The sequence below is a fragment of the Rhinopithecus bieti genome, unplaced genomic scaffold (genome assembly GCF_001698545.2).
Source record: "Rhinopithecus bieti isolate Rb0 unplaced genomic scaffold, ASM169854v2 scaffold_30732, whole genome shotgun sequence".
Lineage (NCBI taxonomy): Eukaryota > Metazoa > Chordata > Mammalia > Primates > Cercopithecidae > Rhinopithecus > Rhinopithecus bieti.
Genome location: NW_016814045.1, coordinates 4,415,702 through 4,432,405, shown reverse-complemented (window position 1 = coordinate 4,432,405; position 16,704 = coordinate 4,415,702). Strand labels below are relative to the sequence as shown.

At 44.4% G+C, this 16,704-nt stretch overlaps 1 protein-coding gene across 1 annotated transcript in view; it reads left to right on the top strand.

Annotated features, from left to right (window-relative positions):
- The first annotated feature begins 1,472 nt into the window (after nt 1-1,472).
- LCP2 (lymphocyte cytosolic protein 2) overlaps nt 1,473-16,704 on the top strand; it is a 51,134-nt gene continuing 35,902 nt past the window's right edge. Inside the window, 3 exon segments of the mRNA XM_017849413.1 lie at nt 1,473-1,781; nt 5,968-6,030; nt 9,991-10,037. Coding sequence (XP_017704902.1) covers nt 1,704-1,781; nt 5,968-6,030; nt 9,991-10,037 — 188 coding nt within the window. The 5' untranslated portion in view covers nt 1,473-1,703.

Genomic DNA, 16,704 nt, shown 5'->3' with positions numbered 1-16,704 from the left:
AAGGAAGGAAGGAAGGAAGGAAGGAAGGAAAAGAAAGAAAGAAAGAAAGAAAGAAAGAAAGAAAGAAAGAAAGAAAGAAGGAAGGAAGGAAGGAAGGAAGGAAGGAAGGAAGGAAGGAAGGAAGGAAGGAAGGAAGGAAAGGAAGGAAGGAAGGAAGGAAGGAAGGAAGGAAGGAAGGAAGGAAGGAAAAAAGGAAGGAAGGAAAAAAGAAAGAGCTCTTAGGTGTGAGGCCCTGCAAGGAGCAAATGGCCTGGGCTACCTTCACTGATGCCCTCAGCACCTTCTAAGGTGAGGCTAACACCAGCTCACATTGATGAGCTGGTGCTGGGCCTGGAGCAAAATGTGTATTTCATTTAAGCTGCCCACCAGCTTGTGAGGCTGGTGCATTACAGTGACGGCGGGGCTCCTCAGAGTGTGTATAAGACAGAAACTGTGCATGGCCAAAGCTATGCTTGAAAATCCTCAGGGAGGCACCACCTCAAGGACCAACATAGCATCACTTAGTAAAGGCAATAGCCTTGGAACAGATGACTCTGTGTGTGTGTGTGTGTGTGTGTGTGTGTGTGTGTGTGTGTAGCATTAGATGAAGTAGTAACTTATGTTTAGAGGTTGCCTTATTGCACAAATATAGTTGCTTTTACACACTGGACTCACCTTCTGCCAATAAGTTGTTCAATTATGAGAAATAAACAATGTCTGAAACTAAGAAAATGGCAGATTTTCACCTTCTATCTCCAGGGAATGTGCTCTTTGGCTAGAATATATAGCAGAATCAATAGTGAATAAAACATATTGTGGAAACAATAGTGAATGGAATATATGACACTATCAATAGCAATCGTTAAGTTTTTTTGCTTTTAATTTTCTTTTAGGTTTGTCTAGTTAAATGCATCTAAGTTTCATGTGTATATGAAGAATCACTGTTTTCCTATTATACAGATTTGGAAACTGAGATTCCCAGCTTTTAAGTCCTTGCCTAAGGTTGCATAGCACAGAAATAGTCACATCAGAAACTGAGCCCTGTCCGCACAGTGCAGCACTTTGTTCAGCCCTGGGTGCCTGACTCACTCATTCCTTGAGGACCCTCTCATGACAACTGTAAATAGGCAGCTGAAAGAATCCCAGTGATGGTGGGAGGGGAAGGTGGTTGGAAAGCATTAAAAGACCACGCTCCAGCAATTCACTGATGTGGGAAATTGTCTGTATTTCAGGTCAACCATCAGCATAGATTTTGGTCTGCAAAGCCCCAGCTGAGCAAGAATGCCGTGTAGACATACGGGTGCCCAGAGTTTAAAGGAAAAATACTCAGACTCACACTGGAGTTTAAGATCCCTCCATTGCCTCTCCTACTGGGTTGTAGTGACTGGAGTCAGTGGGGAATTACCAACCCTGGGGCTCTCTCTGCATCTCAAGTCCCCAGAGCTGGGCTTCCTTGTTTACTTATTTAGAGCCCAGCAGAGGAAGTGGTAAAGGAAACTAGCTGAGTCGTTTTCTGAGAAGAGACCATATTTGTTCGCAGAGGAAGTTGTTGCTTTCTGGGATCTGGCTGCGGCAGAAAAGACATCGGCTCCAACAAGGGTGTTCCACAGGGTAGCAGGGAGTTGGAAGAGCCAAGAAAGCCTCCGAGCTCTGGATTTGAGCTTCTCTGCCCATGGGTGCAGCGCCCATGCTCAGCTTGTGAGCTTCCTCCCGGGAGAGCAGCCATGGCACTGAGGAATGTGCCCTTTCGCTCAGAGGTCCTGGGCTGGGACCCTGACAGCCTTGCTGACTATTTCAAGAAGGTGAGCCTTGCTCTTGTATGAGTGGTCATGAGGATAGTGCCTTTGGTGGGCTGAACTGAGGCTTGATAATGGAACTGGGGCAGAATGTGGGAAGTGTATAAGATAGCAATGGAACCCTATGGCAACTTTACTGGTTGAGTGAGCGCCATATAGACTGCTGAGTTTTCCTGGCAATGAGCTCTGGAGAGAAGGGTGTGAGCAGGAGCCCTCAAATGAGTATGTGCCTATTATGTGCTAGGGTTTGAATTCAGTGTTTCACAGGCACCATCCCATTTAATGCTCCCTACTGTCCTGTGAGGTCAGCATTGTTATCCCCTTGACTCAGCTGTAAAGTCAGCTCAGGAAACTGAAATGGTCCGAAGCCCTAGGGACCACATGTGATAGAGGCAAGATTCAAGTCACACCTATCTGGTTTTAAAGTCCATGCTCTGAGATGCAGAGAACTGTTGCAACTGCTAATGAGATCAACGCTCCTTACTAGAAAGGGGAGACATGGCGTCCTGGAGGCGGGAGAAAGAATAGGCAGGGTGGGAGGGCTGGTTAGAGGACTAAGATGAGCAGGTGCCAGACACGGCATTTAGGCTTTCACTGCTCAAAACCCTGAGGGGGGGTCCTCAAGCTCCTGCTTGGGGCAGAGTCTCCTTGTAGCTTTATGAGAGTCTTGTGAAGCAGGCCAGAAAACTGATATGAGCCCCAATTTATAGCTATGAAAACTGAGGCCCCTAGAGGGGAAGAGGCTTGTGGCAGTGCTGGGACCAGAATGTTGCTGTCCTATCTTCTGGGCTTAGAAGAAAGACTGAAGGATCCCTGTGCTTGATCACTGGCAGAAGGGGACGACACATCTGCTTGGGCAGATCTCAAGCCACATGACTTAGTTAGGGTCCCTCTACCCTGACCATGCGGTAAGATGCCTTGTGAGAGACATTTAAGCTTCTGACACCCTCATCCCTGCAGGCTGGCATCAGATTCTGTTGACATTCCAGACTGTCATAAAGATGAGATTGTAAAGCTAAGATGGTAGAAGTCATCTAATTCAGCTTCCTGTTTTTCCTGGGGAAATTGAGATTCAAGTGGGTAGACGAGGTTCCCAGGACATATAGCCAAACCTGGAGTCTACGCAGTTCCAAGGCATTTATAGTCACAGCTGTTCTACCCCAACCTGAAGAAGAAAATGTGAACATGTTAAACTAGGTGTGGTATGGTAGGGGTGCAGCTCACAGATCCTGTTTTTTTGGGGTTTTTTGGCCACATTTAGTGCTTTCATTTCTGTTTTGTTCCTTCTGCAAGGTCATAATAAACTTAGGTTTCAGCAAATATTGTTGCACAACTGGTTTTTTGAAGGTTGTTTCTAAATATCTTTCTCAAATATAGACCAAATAAGATAGGGCAACAAGGTAAAATTTGCCAAGAAGGAATAAAGTGGCATGTTACCTCGTTACCTCGGTAAAGGAAAAAGAAAGGAATTGAGAATTATGAAGAGAAAGACTTGAAATGGGCTGAGAGGCACAGACAGGCCTGACCTTCAGGTGTGACCAGGAGAATTACACAATCCAATTGAGCAACAGAGAATTGATCCCTAAAACTCCCGTCAGTACAGGGAGATGGACCATGGGTCAGGGATCGTATAGGAAGACCTCTGTGCCTGAGCTGGGGGAAGGGAGAGTTTTCTTCCTCGATATCTCAGACCCCAGGACAAATCTACAGCACCCAGGCAGGTTCCTTCTTCTGGCATAAATGGACTGAGGGGAGAAACTAGGAGCTGAGGTGAATCTGTGATCGTGGAAGTCCTAGTCTCTCCACAGACTTGGATAGAAACCCCTCAGATTCTGAGTACCTCAGCCCCCTGAAAGAAAATACCAAATGAATGGACCGCAGAGTTGTTTAGGAATGGATCTCAGCCATCAATCATGACATGTAAAGGATTGATCTGCAGATGCAAACTCTACCCAAGTAGTGGGGTCAGGCCTCTCCTGGAGACGCCTCCCTTGGAGTCACCTCCCGAGTCAGCTCTGGAGTCAGACACACCTTGCCCTGGCTCTGCCACCTGCTAGCTTGGTGACTTTCCCATTGTTGCTTTGCTTCTCTGTGCCTCAACTTCCTCATCAGTGAAATAGAGATATGAACAGTAACTAACTCCATGGGCTGGTTGTGAGGATTAAAGGAAATGATGGGTGTAAGGCACTCAGCAGACAGATGGGTCCTAATGCATGTTCCATCTGCCCTTTTTCCTTCTCTATTAACTGGCTCCTAGCTGGGGACACCAATGCAGACTGGTGGGATTTTGTGTCTTCTTGTCTCTGACATGTGTACCTCATCCTGTGTCTGGAATATAAGCTCCTGAGGACTGAGATCATTTGTATATTTGTTCAATCTGTCCAATTCCTTTTGACTTGCAGGAGAACGTCTTTGGGTCATGCAGTGGAGAGGCACTGGCTCAGAGCTATGTGTCCTAATCCCAGGTGGGGTCCCAGCTGGTATCCCAGCACACTGTGTGAACTTAGACCAGCCTCTTTGCCTCTAGAGGCCTCAGTCTTCCTTACTACAAATCCAGGTAACTTTTCTGGACCACTTTATGCTCCTTAAAAATACAGATTTGAGGTCCACAAGCCCAGATCTTGCTGGAGCAGAATCAAATGCCTGGGTCCCAGTCTGCAGGACTCTCTGCTGATCTAGACACAAAGTTAGCACTCTTCAAAATCATCTGGTTTATCTGATCATGATAACAGTGAGGATGATGAATTAAAGGCAGTTGACTCTTCCAAGAACCACTTACCCCCGACTGCCTGTACATAAAGTGGATACCAGGGCTCCACAGATGCGACGTGCTTTCAATATCAACTTCGAAGTCAGCTTTCTGAGTATGGTATTCATCCCGCCCTTCCAAGCTAAGACATCACAACAATTGTATTTATTCTTTGGATTTGTCAGCTATAAGATAAAAAGATGGTTTAAAATGTGCTCCAAAAGAAGGCTGCCACAAACCATGAGCCCCCCCACCCCCCACCCCTTGTGAGGAGAACCTGGGATCCTCAAGGAGAAACATTTAACCTTAAATGCTCCACCTCAAAGCAGCAAGCTGAGAGATACTTCAAATGTGAACATTTATGCTGTTGAGGACAAGTTGAAACCAGCACTTCATTTGATTGCTGATTGGTTTAGGAAAATAACCAAGGTCTTAAAAATGCTCATTCATATGGATCCTATATAACTCTGTTCTGAGATTCTGACTTAAACAATTTATCTCAAAGAGGGAGGAAAAAGTTTTGCAAAATAGTATCCATGATGGTCTCTATTTTGATTGGGATGATGTACTGCAAATAAATGAAGCTGTGTTTTCATTTGCTCATTTTACTTACCGTATATAAGTTATACTGTTATTAAAAGGGGAATATTTCTGAAAGAGACATTAAAGCCTCTTCTGAAACCTGTCACCTAAAATCCATGGAACCTCATGCAAGTTACTTGCTGTCTGTGTCTCTCATTCCCCATCTGCAAAATGTGAGGGTAAAATGATTGAAGACTAGTTTAACCACTTGGACCAGTGTCTGCCATACAGAAAGCTTTCGATAATTGTTAGTCATTTTTATTATCATTATTGAAACAGCAGTTTGGTAAATAATCTAAACGCCCAGCAATAAGGGAATGATTAAATAATGTTGTGGTCATTAAAAATAATGTTTAAATTGAGTTTGCATAACACTAGGCAGTATTTATATTATCCTTTCAGGTAATTTAAGAGGAAAAAAAAGTCAGGAAAATGAGATTGAATCTAAATCATAACCTCAATTATGTTTAGAAACATGCTAGGAAGAAAGCATTGAAAGAAACACTGAGGTTGTCTCTGGGCATCGAGACAATGGATGGTATTTCTTTTCTTCTTTCAGCCCCTCTCTACCTTCCTGAGGAGCATAGGGCAGAGCTCTGCATGCCTTGAAGGCAGTCTTTCTGGAAGGGTTGGCCCCGAAGCCTTAGAGCAAGGCAATTTCTCCATTTCAGGCAGTCCCAAGGGGGTAGTGAAAGCGAGGCTGAGGTGGGGACTGGGCCCTCTGTTAGCCAAGGGAGGGCAGTGGGGAGCCTGGCTAGCCACAAGTACCGCAAAGTGCTAAGTTTCTGGGGTAGACAAGGGAGAGGAACCAATGGTATGAGCCTGCCCGTCACTGACAACACCTTCCTCTTCTCTTTGCAGCTCAACTATAAGGACTGTGAGAAGGCAGTGAAGAAGTACCACATCGATGGGGCTCGCTTCTTGGTAAGCTCTGGCTAGTCCAACACACAAACCAAGACTGTTCGGCACTTTTCCCCACGGCTGCAGGGCCAACTGCCCTACCCTTTCCCCGGGGACACCCATGGTCAATGCCTGTCTTTAGGATCCCCACACAGCCCTTTGCCTTCTCCAGAAATTTGGTAGGCCCCCTCTCTCACTACCTCTCAGGATCCTACCATCCAGAATCCCTCTCTGATCTTCCACTTCCTCTTTAAAGAGGAATCCAAGTATAGTAAAAAAAATCTGGAAAATCTATTTAAATGCCATCCATCCTTTGAGAAGCCCAAGGGGAAGAAGGACCATATGGGCGAATAGAAGCTTCTCACCTCCCATTTCTCACTCTGGAGCACATACTCATGAGTGAAATAAAGGATGGCATCCCCCTCATTGTTTCAATTACTTCCTTCTTTCTCACTACCAGATTCATAAAGCTGATATTGTATCAAACACACATGTGATATGGCTGTCTCCACTGTATTATACTTCAAAAAGCTTGAAGTCTAAGACCAAGGTGCAGATGTATATTAAAGACTAAGCCATTAAAGGGAAAATGATGCAGCTTTAATGGTGGGGGCAGAGGTGCTAGGTTGTGGTCGGGGAGGTGGTTTGAGCATTTTCCCTGAAATGACACCTTTGCCCATGGGTTAAGAAAGACCCTGACTGCACCAACCCATCTTTTCTGGGAACTTTGCTTTACTCTTTGAAAACAAGACTTCAAGGGTCTCATGGGAGTAGATGTTCCTAATTTAAATTCAGAGTGAGCAGAGTAAGCTAAGTTGTGTCTCCCTGTAAGACATTGTCAGTAAGGGAACTTGACCATGAGACTTCAGGCCATTTGGACGAGACCAGAGAGATCACAGCTCCAGCTTGCCCCCAGAGAACACCAATCCATTTCTTATATTACATCTCTGCTACCAACATCTTCTTGAATTCCTTCAGTGATGGTGAGCTTGCCACTACCCACAGTCATCTGGCCCTTTCTAGGCAGCTCTCAAGTCTTATGCTGAAACTAACCTGTGCTCCTATTGGTCTCAGTTTTGCTTCCAGGTGCCATGTAAGACGTGTTTACTCACTGTCCACCTAAATCATTCATTCATCTGCCTATTGGTTCACTTGACAAGCAGTTTCCTGAGCTACTTTTACGTACTGGAGAGCATTATAGGTGGTGGGGATAGAGAAATGGTTAAGATACGATTTCTGCCTTCTAGAAACTTGTTTTATAGCAGAAACGTATGTTCAGAAAGGTTTCCAACTACCTCATTTGCAGATGAGGAAACACATGCAGTGGTGTGATGTGATTTGTTCTATGTCACAGACCTCGTAATTGAACTAAAGCATACACTTAATTTAGTCTAATACCATTTGAGTTTTTAACAATATTTTTTATTCGTAGTGAGATTTGAGTCAGTAGAATTCCTGGAGTTTTAGTGCTATTCTTGCAAATTATTGCTAAACCCAAATATTTCATTCTGGTGCTATTAGCACTGAGAACAGAGACTTATCACAGTTGAACGGAAAGGGAGGAAGACATCTTTGCAGATGGTGCCTGCGAGGCCCTGTTGCCTGGGTCACCCTGAGCAAGCACTTGACCTCTCTCAGCCTGCCTTGCTTCCTACCCTGTTGACTGAGCACAGTGGACTGGGTCATAGTGGGTGATGACCCCTCCCAGCTCTGTGATTCCCCACAACAGTCCCGGTGGGAGTGTCAGGCCTGGTAGAACAGGGTTGTTTGAGAGATGGTATCTAGGCAGCTATGTTTCCTCTGCTCCAATCAGTCCTCTATCAGTTCTTCAGACAATGTGGCACATTCTGTTCATTGTATGAAGAGGAGGAAGTGGAAAGTAGGGTGATAGGAACCAGAAGAAAGGAAGCAGAATCCAGTGCCTGTCCCAGCAACTGGGAGATGTAAAGGCAGCTTCTGCTGAAACCCACCCTCCACCACAGGTGTGCTGGATACAACTGGGGACGCTTGATCTAAGCTCTAATTACTCATCTATCACCCTTCCCAGCTCTGTAATTCCAGGGCCACTCTGCTATTGAAGGCAAAAGTGAAAGGCCCTAGTTATTTTCCTAACTTCCTTCCTTCCTTCCTTCTTTCCTTTCTTCCTTCCTTCCTTCCTTCCCTCCTTCCTTCCTTCCTTCCCTCCTTCCTTCCTTCCCTCCTTCCCTCCTTCCTTCCTTCCTTCCTTCCCTCCTTCCTTCCTTCTTTCCTTCCTTCCTTCCTCCCTCCCTCCCCTCCCTTGTCCTCCCCTCTCCTCTTCCCTCTTTCCCCTTTCCTTTCCTTCCCTTTCTTCTTTCTTCTCCCTCTCTCTTTCTTTCCTTCCTTCCTTCCCTCTCTCCATCTCTTTCTCTTTCTTTCCTTCTTTCTTCTTTCTTTCCTTCCTTTTTTCTTTTCTTCTTTCTTTCTTTTCTTTCTTTCTTTCTTTCTTTCTTTCTTTCTTTCTTTCTTTCTTTCCTTCTTTCTTTCTTTTTCTTTCTTTCTTTCTTCTTCCTTCCTTTTCCTTCTTTTCTTTTCTTTCTTTCTCTCTCTCTCTCTCCCTTCTTTCTTTCTTTCTTTGCCATTTTTGTTTTCCATTGAAAAGGATAGATCCTTATCTGGTAGAAGCTATGCTTCCTCAAGGTATAAAAAGAAGAGAAAAGGAGCTTGAGACCTGTGTCAACTGGGAAGGCATGTGACCCATGTTGCAGAAACCTGACCACAGTGGCCTAACCAAATAAGGGTCAGTCTGTTTCAAGTAATAAGAAATGTATAGGGGGGTGCTTGGCGATGGTGAAGGAAGTCATCAAGAACCTAGCCTTCATCTAACCTATGGAAAAGCCTGTGACTTCTGTCCTAATGGTTATGAGTTGGCCACTTCACCTCTAGGCATCATATCTCCAGGGAGATATGGGAGAAAGGCAGGGAGGAGGGGAGAAAGGCAAAGAGGAGAAGGTGTATGGTGAATGGTAAATGCATGCTCCCTTTTTTCCAGGAAAGTAGTAACTTTTCCAGGAGCTCCATCCAGCAGACTGTGGTTGTATCTTACTGTCCACAGCAGAGTCATGTGACCTCCACCCTCTGCAAGGGAGTCTGGGGAGTTAAATATTTTGAACAAGCACATTACTGCCCTGAATGAAATCCAGGTCTTCCCTTCCAACATAGGGCACAGGGGCCCTCAAAAGGATCAGGCATGGTAGGATGGAGGTTTGCAGGAAGAAAATAGATTGTGGATGTCATAGAGTGGAATTCCAGCCCCAGCTCATTCCCCACGAGGGGAAATCCCCTTCATATCCCTGAGCCTCGGCTTTCTCACTTGCGGAATGGGATGCACAACTCCTGCATCACAGAGTTGATGTGAGGATTCACTAAGGTGTTAAGAGGCAGAGGCCCAGGGTTAGTTCTTGACAAATATGAGTTTCTTTCTCCTCTCCCTTCTCAGTTCCCTCAGGAAAGCCTTTGCATGGCATCCCCATATCTTGAGAATTCTACCAATAACCCTGGTGAAAGAGGCTCTCCGGGGTGTGATGTCGGTAAAAGAGGCACACAATGCTCCAGGCTGGCTTCTCTGCAGCTGACCTTGTGGAGACTGAGAGGGCCTGAGGTCTGGGGTGTAGGGAAGAGGTCACAACATGGCCAAATGCAGCCCACGAAACAAGTTGTTTGGTTTCACAGATTTAGCTCTCACAGTGTTTTAGTCAAAATTATTTGTCAACATTTGGAACTCAGAGCATTTCACATAAAACCCAGATGTAAGGATTCCCTTTGAAAAAGCAGCTCTAGCAACACCAGGCCCACAGGCTTTTAGGCAAAACATCTAGAGGCTGCCCACTTTGGGCCGGGAGCTTTCTCCTCCGTTTGCCACAGTCCCCGCCACCCCCTGTATTGTTTCACATATCACTCTTCCCCTCCTACCCAAAGCCCTTTCTGTGGGTTGTAACCTGCCTGCCATATGTGTCTTCATTTCAGAACCTGACAGAAAATGACATCCAGAAGTTCCCCAAGCTCCGGGTGCCGTAAGTACTCCTCCAACTCTATGGGTGATCTGGGAGCAGAGGTGGGAATAGGGAGTGGTGTGCGTGGGGGCTGGGTCGGTTCTATATCATTGTTGGCTTGAAATAAGAAAGCAAGTAGGAAGGATGAGGGCAAGGGCAGGATGTGGGGAACAGAAGTTACATGAAGAGCTGGAAAACAGAAGTCACAGATCCAGCCCAGCTGGCGACCTGGATGCTCTTGCCAAAAACAAGCCCAACTTTGGCCCGTGTTTTCATTTCTTCTCTTCTCATGGGGTGCTTGGGCCTGTGAAAATAGCACCAGTGTCAAGGTTTCATTGTGGCATCACCATTGACTCAGTGATGGCTTAAGTTTTCTTGACCTCCATTTCTCACACAGTAAAATGAGAGCTGAACCAGATGACGGCAATGGACATGATTATGTGTCGATACTGAGTGCTGCCAGGGAGGTTATGTTGAGAAGAATCCCAAGGAAAGGGAGCTGTGATTGATTATTCATGTCTGCCATAGGTGCTGAAATGGGAAGTTGCCGTATGCATGTCATGCCATGTATTTTTCATCCCCCTAGTAAAGGTCTCACACACTCAAATACCTGCAGGAGCCCACTATAAATGTGTAAAATTGGCACACAAAGCCCTGTTGTTTTGTTTTGTTTTATCATCATTGGACAAAACAGTGGTAAACATTCTGTATGATGAACTATTTCTCCATTATAAGAAAAATAATAGCACAGTTATCATATGATGAAAAAAGTAACCATCGCAAAGCCTCATTGTTGGTGAAACAATAGAGAATGGTGGGGACTGTGGCAAATCAGATATCATATGTTCCATTCAAAGAGTGCAGCAGCTCCTCAGCTCCAGCCAGTGTGGACCCAACAATGTCCAATCTTCAAATTTATCAAGAATAACTAGAAACATGGGTTTCATGTGATATATCTCAATTTTTAAACATTGGTTCAAATGTTTTAAATATTGTGAATGCCACAGTAAACACACCTAAGGGCTACATATAGTCTGTGTGTTACCAGTTTGAGTTCTCTTCTCTGGACATTCTGTGAGGACCCTTCTCTTACTCTAAGGGTCTCAGAGCTCATCATAATAAAAGGGAGTAGGCCAAAGGACTAGGAGGTGGGGAGATCTCATGAATAGGTAAGAATGCTGGCAGCTCAATTAAGGAGATTGTTTTTAGCATGACTATAGGCTTTCCCTTGTCTGGAAGCGGGAAGGAAAAGAGAGGAATAAGGATTTGCCTTTGGTGCTGTCTATCTCCAGGGACACATATTGTTGAAGATGGCTTGAGCTTTCTAAGGATATCCTCTAACCACATGTGGCTACTTCAATTTAAATTAAATTTAAAATTCATTCCCCTGAGGCACTAGCCACATTTTAATAGCTATGTATAGCTGGTGACTACTATGCTGGAGAGTACAGATACGGAACATTTCTATGATTGCAGAAATGCGATGTTGTAGAGGTAAATCATAGTTGTTTGCAAAATAGGGATCTTTACACACAGGTATCAGAATTGGTGGCTGGTGGGCCAGTCCCAGGCTGCAGGTGTAAGTTTGGTGACCACTGCTTTGAAATCAGGAAAAGTTTCACAAAATCCAGCCTCTTTAGAAACAAGTGAAAGATGTGGCAATTGAGGGCATATATTCTACTGTGGCAATAGTCAGCCGGATCTGATGTCTGCTGCCTGTTTAGTTGGGATTTGCGCTCCCCAGTTCACCAGGGTCCCACCATTCCCTGAGGGATCATCCTAAGGTGCGTCAACCATTTATTTCATATCATGGCTTTCAAAAAAGATGAAGCAACAGGGATCAGATTTACTTTCCCACCTGAAATAACCAAATAACCAGGCAAAATATATGAAAGAGCAATTTTCAAGACATTGGGCATCAGACACCGAGGGATGGAAAACAAAGGCGGTGAAGCCTATGGTTTCTTGCTGCTTTGAGAATCTCCAGGCCATGGCACAAGGAGCAGGGAACACAGTGCTGGGTCTGGTGGACGACTTGAGTTGAGGAGGCAGCGGAGAGTCCAGGAGCCTACAGTTCATTCAACAGGTGTCAGAGAGGAGAGAGCTGCATAGAGACAGCATTCTGGAGAGCTTCAGAGGGGCCCCTCTTTAGCAGAGCACAGATCAGTCCATGCATGAAAGAAGAGACTACCTGTAGGTGGCAAAAGAACTACCCAACAGTACTGGAGGAAAGAGTAGCCACTCACAGGGCTGGAAATGGTGCCTTTCCAGCATGGCTGGAAAACCTGGAGATTCACAGTCATTGGGTAGCATGCCTAGAAGGATCTTGCCTTAGTAGTGGGGAATAATTAGCCCTAATCTAAAAATTGTTCTGATCCTGGCTAGAAAACCTTAAAAGAAAGACCCAAAGGAAACAAACTGCTTCTAAGTAACTTAACTACATCTCAGAACAAAACTTAAAACTATTTATAGGAAGGTAAAAATATTCACTACCCAACAAATTACATTTATGATATTAGGCATCTAATCAGAGACTAACAAGCATGCAAACGAGCAGGAAAATATAACCCACAACAAGGAGAAAAACTAAAACATCAAAACTGACCCATAACTGACACAGAGATTAAAATGAGCAGACAAAGAGAATGTTGAGTGTATTTCATGTGTTCTAAAAGTTAAATTTAGGCATAGGAAATTAAAAAAAAAAACAAAAACCCAAACAGAACCTCTAGAAATGTAAACTATAAAATCTGAGATTAGAAATGCACTGCTTGGGATTAACAGCAGATTAGACATTGCAAAAGAAAATAGTAGTAAACATGAAGATACGGTCATAGAAATTGTCCACATTGAAGCACACAGAGAAAAAAACTAAAACAAAACACTGAAAAGAGCATCAAGGGACTGGGCACGGTGGCTCACGCCTGTAATCCCAGCGCTTTGGGAGGTTGAGGTGGACGGATCACTTGAGATCAGGATTTTGAGACCAGCCTGGCCAATATCGCAAAACCCCATCTCTACTAAAAATACAAAAATTCACCAGGTATGATGGCAGGCACCTGTAGTCCCAGCTAGTCAAGAAACTGAGGCAAGAGAATCACTTGAACCTGGGAGATGGAGGCTGCAGTGAACTGAGATTGCGCCACTGTACTCCAGTCTGGGTGACAGGGCAAGACTCCATCAAAAAAAAAAAAAAAAAGCATCAAGGAATTTTGGGACAATTTCAAAGAGCCAAATATATGTCTAAAGTCCCCAAAGGAGAGGAAAGAATGCGTATGTGAGCGGGGTAGAAGAGACAGAAATAAAACACTTGAAGACATAATGGCTAAAAATGTTGCAAACTGGATGCAAATTATAAACCCACAGATCCAAGAGGCTCAACGAACCCCAAATGTAAGAAATAGGAAGAAAACTAGCTCTGAGGTACATCATAATCAAATTGCTCAAAATTAATGATAAAAAGAAAATCTTAAAAGCAGTCAGAAAAAAAAGAGACATGTTACATACAAAGGAACAAATGTAAGGATCACAGCAGCTTTCTCGAAAGTAAAAGAGCAAAAGAAAAATATTGTCAACCTAGAGTTCAATACTAGGCAAAAATATCTTTCAAAATGAAGACGAAATAAAGACTTTTCAGACACACAGAATCTGAACTGTACTGCCACAGGTGCTTTTTAAAAGTCCTTCAAGCAGAAAGGAAGTGACACCAGATATTAACCTGGACGTGTACATAGGAATGAAGAATGCCAGAAACGGTAACTGTGTAGGTCTATGTATGTACATGGCCCCTGAGGGCATTGGAGTTTGCATCTTGTGGTCCCTATACAAGATTAATAGTTCCATAATACTTTAGTTATTTAGTGAACTGCTATTAGATAACTACAATGTGTTAGGCCTTTGTTAAAATTACTCAGGCTACAAAGATATGGGACAGAATCCTCATCCTCAGGACACTCACATTCTAAAGGGAGGTCAGATAGACAAGCAAAGCAATTATACTACAATTACAACAGTGCAATGGTGCATGCATGCACAAGTTCAAGCGCTAGCAGGAAGGCAGGAGTAATTTTCCCCAGAGTATTCAGGGCAGACAAGGGAGGAAGGGACCCTAAGTTAAATCTCGAAATAGGAAGGATGGATTGTAGGACATTCTAGAAATGGGAACATATTACAGAGGCACCACTCAGTGTGCCTGGTGGAACGACCAGTGGGGCAGAGCAGCTGGGGCGTATACCTGGGGGAGTGGAAAGCAAAGAGGCTGAAGTGACTGGTTGGGGGCCATGTGCCACAATTTATCAAGGTCCCATGAGTCGTTCTCAGGAGCCAGAGACTGTTGGTGAAGTAAGCATCAAGGTAAATTTGTGTCTTATCTCTGTCCAGGACATGTAAGTGATGATTTGGAGGACAGCCCAGCTGGGGACATGGGACCAAGTTAGTTGGTAGTGACCAAGATCCTGCCAATGAGCTAAGAGCCTACCCTAGTGCTGTGTGAAGATGGGAGGATGGAAGAGATTTAATCAGAACAGTGCAAGGACAGAGATAAAGAAGTCACTTTCAACTTGGAAGATACTTTTTCACCTTAAGGCTAAGCTCAGCTGATGTCTTCTGGCTTTTTTGAGAGCCTGGAGAAGGTGGCAGGGGTGGGAAATGGCTTCTGGTTAGCGTGAACGGGAGAATTATAAACATGTTGTGAATGGGCTGGGGTGGGATATTTCTTTAGCTCTCTGAAAACTGAAACAAAATCTTGGCCTGTGATGGAATCCCCTCCTCCTATGTGTTTGAATGTGCCCCCTAGAAAGACTATGAGGCCTGCCCACAGAACATGAAAGGTTAACGTGGAGAACGATGGAGAAGATATCAAGGGAAGGTCCAGGCTGCCCTAATGAGGTGACTTAGAGACTCACTGTCCCTCTTGGCAGAAGTGTGTAACAAGGACCAATTCCAGCTCTATTTCCAATGACTTATGTGACCTGGGACACATCCCTCGACCACCCTCAGCTTCCTAAACTATAAGAGGAAAGAATGGGTTACAGAGACTGTACAAGCCCACCAATTTTAAGTGCTATTATTTTGAGTATAAACAGGCAGATAGGAGAGCTTAGTGAGAAAAAGCTCAGGCTCTGAGGTCAGATGCTTGAAATCCAATCCTTCCATTCACAGGCCGTAGACTTGAGGGCAAGTTAGCTCAGCTCTCCGAGCCTCAGCTTCCTCATCTATATAATGTGAATAATGATAGAACCTACCTCAGAGGGTTAATGGGAAAATTAGGGGAAATATTGGGAAAATAACAATATGCACTGAATAAGTGTTGGCTATTCTTGCTTTATGTAAAATCCCAATTAGAGCAATTTTAGTTTTTTAACTATTCTATCTTTCTGGAGAGGAGAGATTAAAGAATAGAGAGGACGGAGGGTTTTGGAGTGAGGGAGATCCAGGCTCTAAAGCTGACTTTGCCTCCCACCAGCTGTAGGACCTCGGAGAAGTCATTTAAGCAATCAGCCTCAGCTTCCTTGTCTGTAGAAGGGTAAAGAGCTAACTTCTAAGGAATGGGGAACATTAAAGGAGGCAGCAAACATAAATTGCCTGGTGCTGTCCTTGATACTTACAGGTGTTCAATACTTTATTCATTCCAGCCCTTGTACACAGGTTTATTTGTCTTGATCATTACCCCAAAGGCCTTTGGAAAAGAAATTGTGTTCGTGTACAGAAAACCAAAACAATATTACACTCCTCTGAATGTCTCTATTTCCTTCCCTGATGCTTACAATATAAGTATTAAACAGATTTTTAAGAAGGTAAGTTGTGGTGAGGAAGATTCTGTCAGCCTGAAAATACTGTCACTCTCTCAGGACATGGTTGATCCCAAGACACCTCCAACATTGTAAAGGTGGGGATTTTAAAGAAAAGAATGAAGGTTCCCTTTATAGGGCCTAGGTTGACCCTCATGGTACAGCTGACGACAGTCTGGTTAAATCAACAGAATACATGAATACACGTTCAAATCTACTGGTGCCTTTTTGCAGTTCATTAAAGGAGCGGATGTTATACGTTTTGTATTTAAATCCACAGTGTAACTTTAAAATTAAGGAGAGGAGAGTAACGGGGTGGGCGGTGGAGGCAGCAGATAGGTATTGGATAATACTCTTTCTGCTGGTTCTCCCTGTAGCCATTACCAATAGTGCAATTAGGTTGGGAAAACTTAAGATTCAAGCTGAGAAATAATGCAGAAATGTTTGTCTGTCTCCCTGAAAGGCTGTGAGTCTCATGGCAGAAACAACCTACTGAGGCATCTCCTGTGTACCTATTTCCCTACCAGAGACAGGGAAGACGGGAAAGGTGTGGAGGAAGGGACACAGAGGCGAAATTAATATTCTTGTGCCTGTTAAAGAATGTGGCCACTCAAATGCCTATAATCCCAGCACTTTTGGAGGCCGAGGAGGGCAGATCATGAGGTCAGGAGATCGAGACCACCCTGGCTAACACGGTGAAATCCCATCTCTACTAAAAATACAAAAAACATAGACAGGTGTGTTGGCTGGTGCCTGTAGTCCCAGCTACTCAGGAGGCTGAGGCAGGAGAATGGCGTGAACCCGGGAGGCGGAGCTTGCAGTGAGCCAAAATCGCACCACTGCACTCCAGTCTGGGCAACAGAGCAAGACTCTGTCTCAAAAAAAAAAAAAAAAAAAAA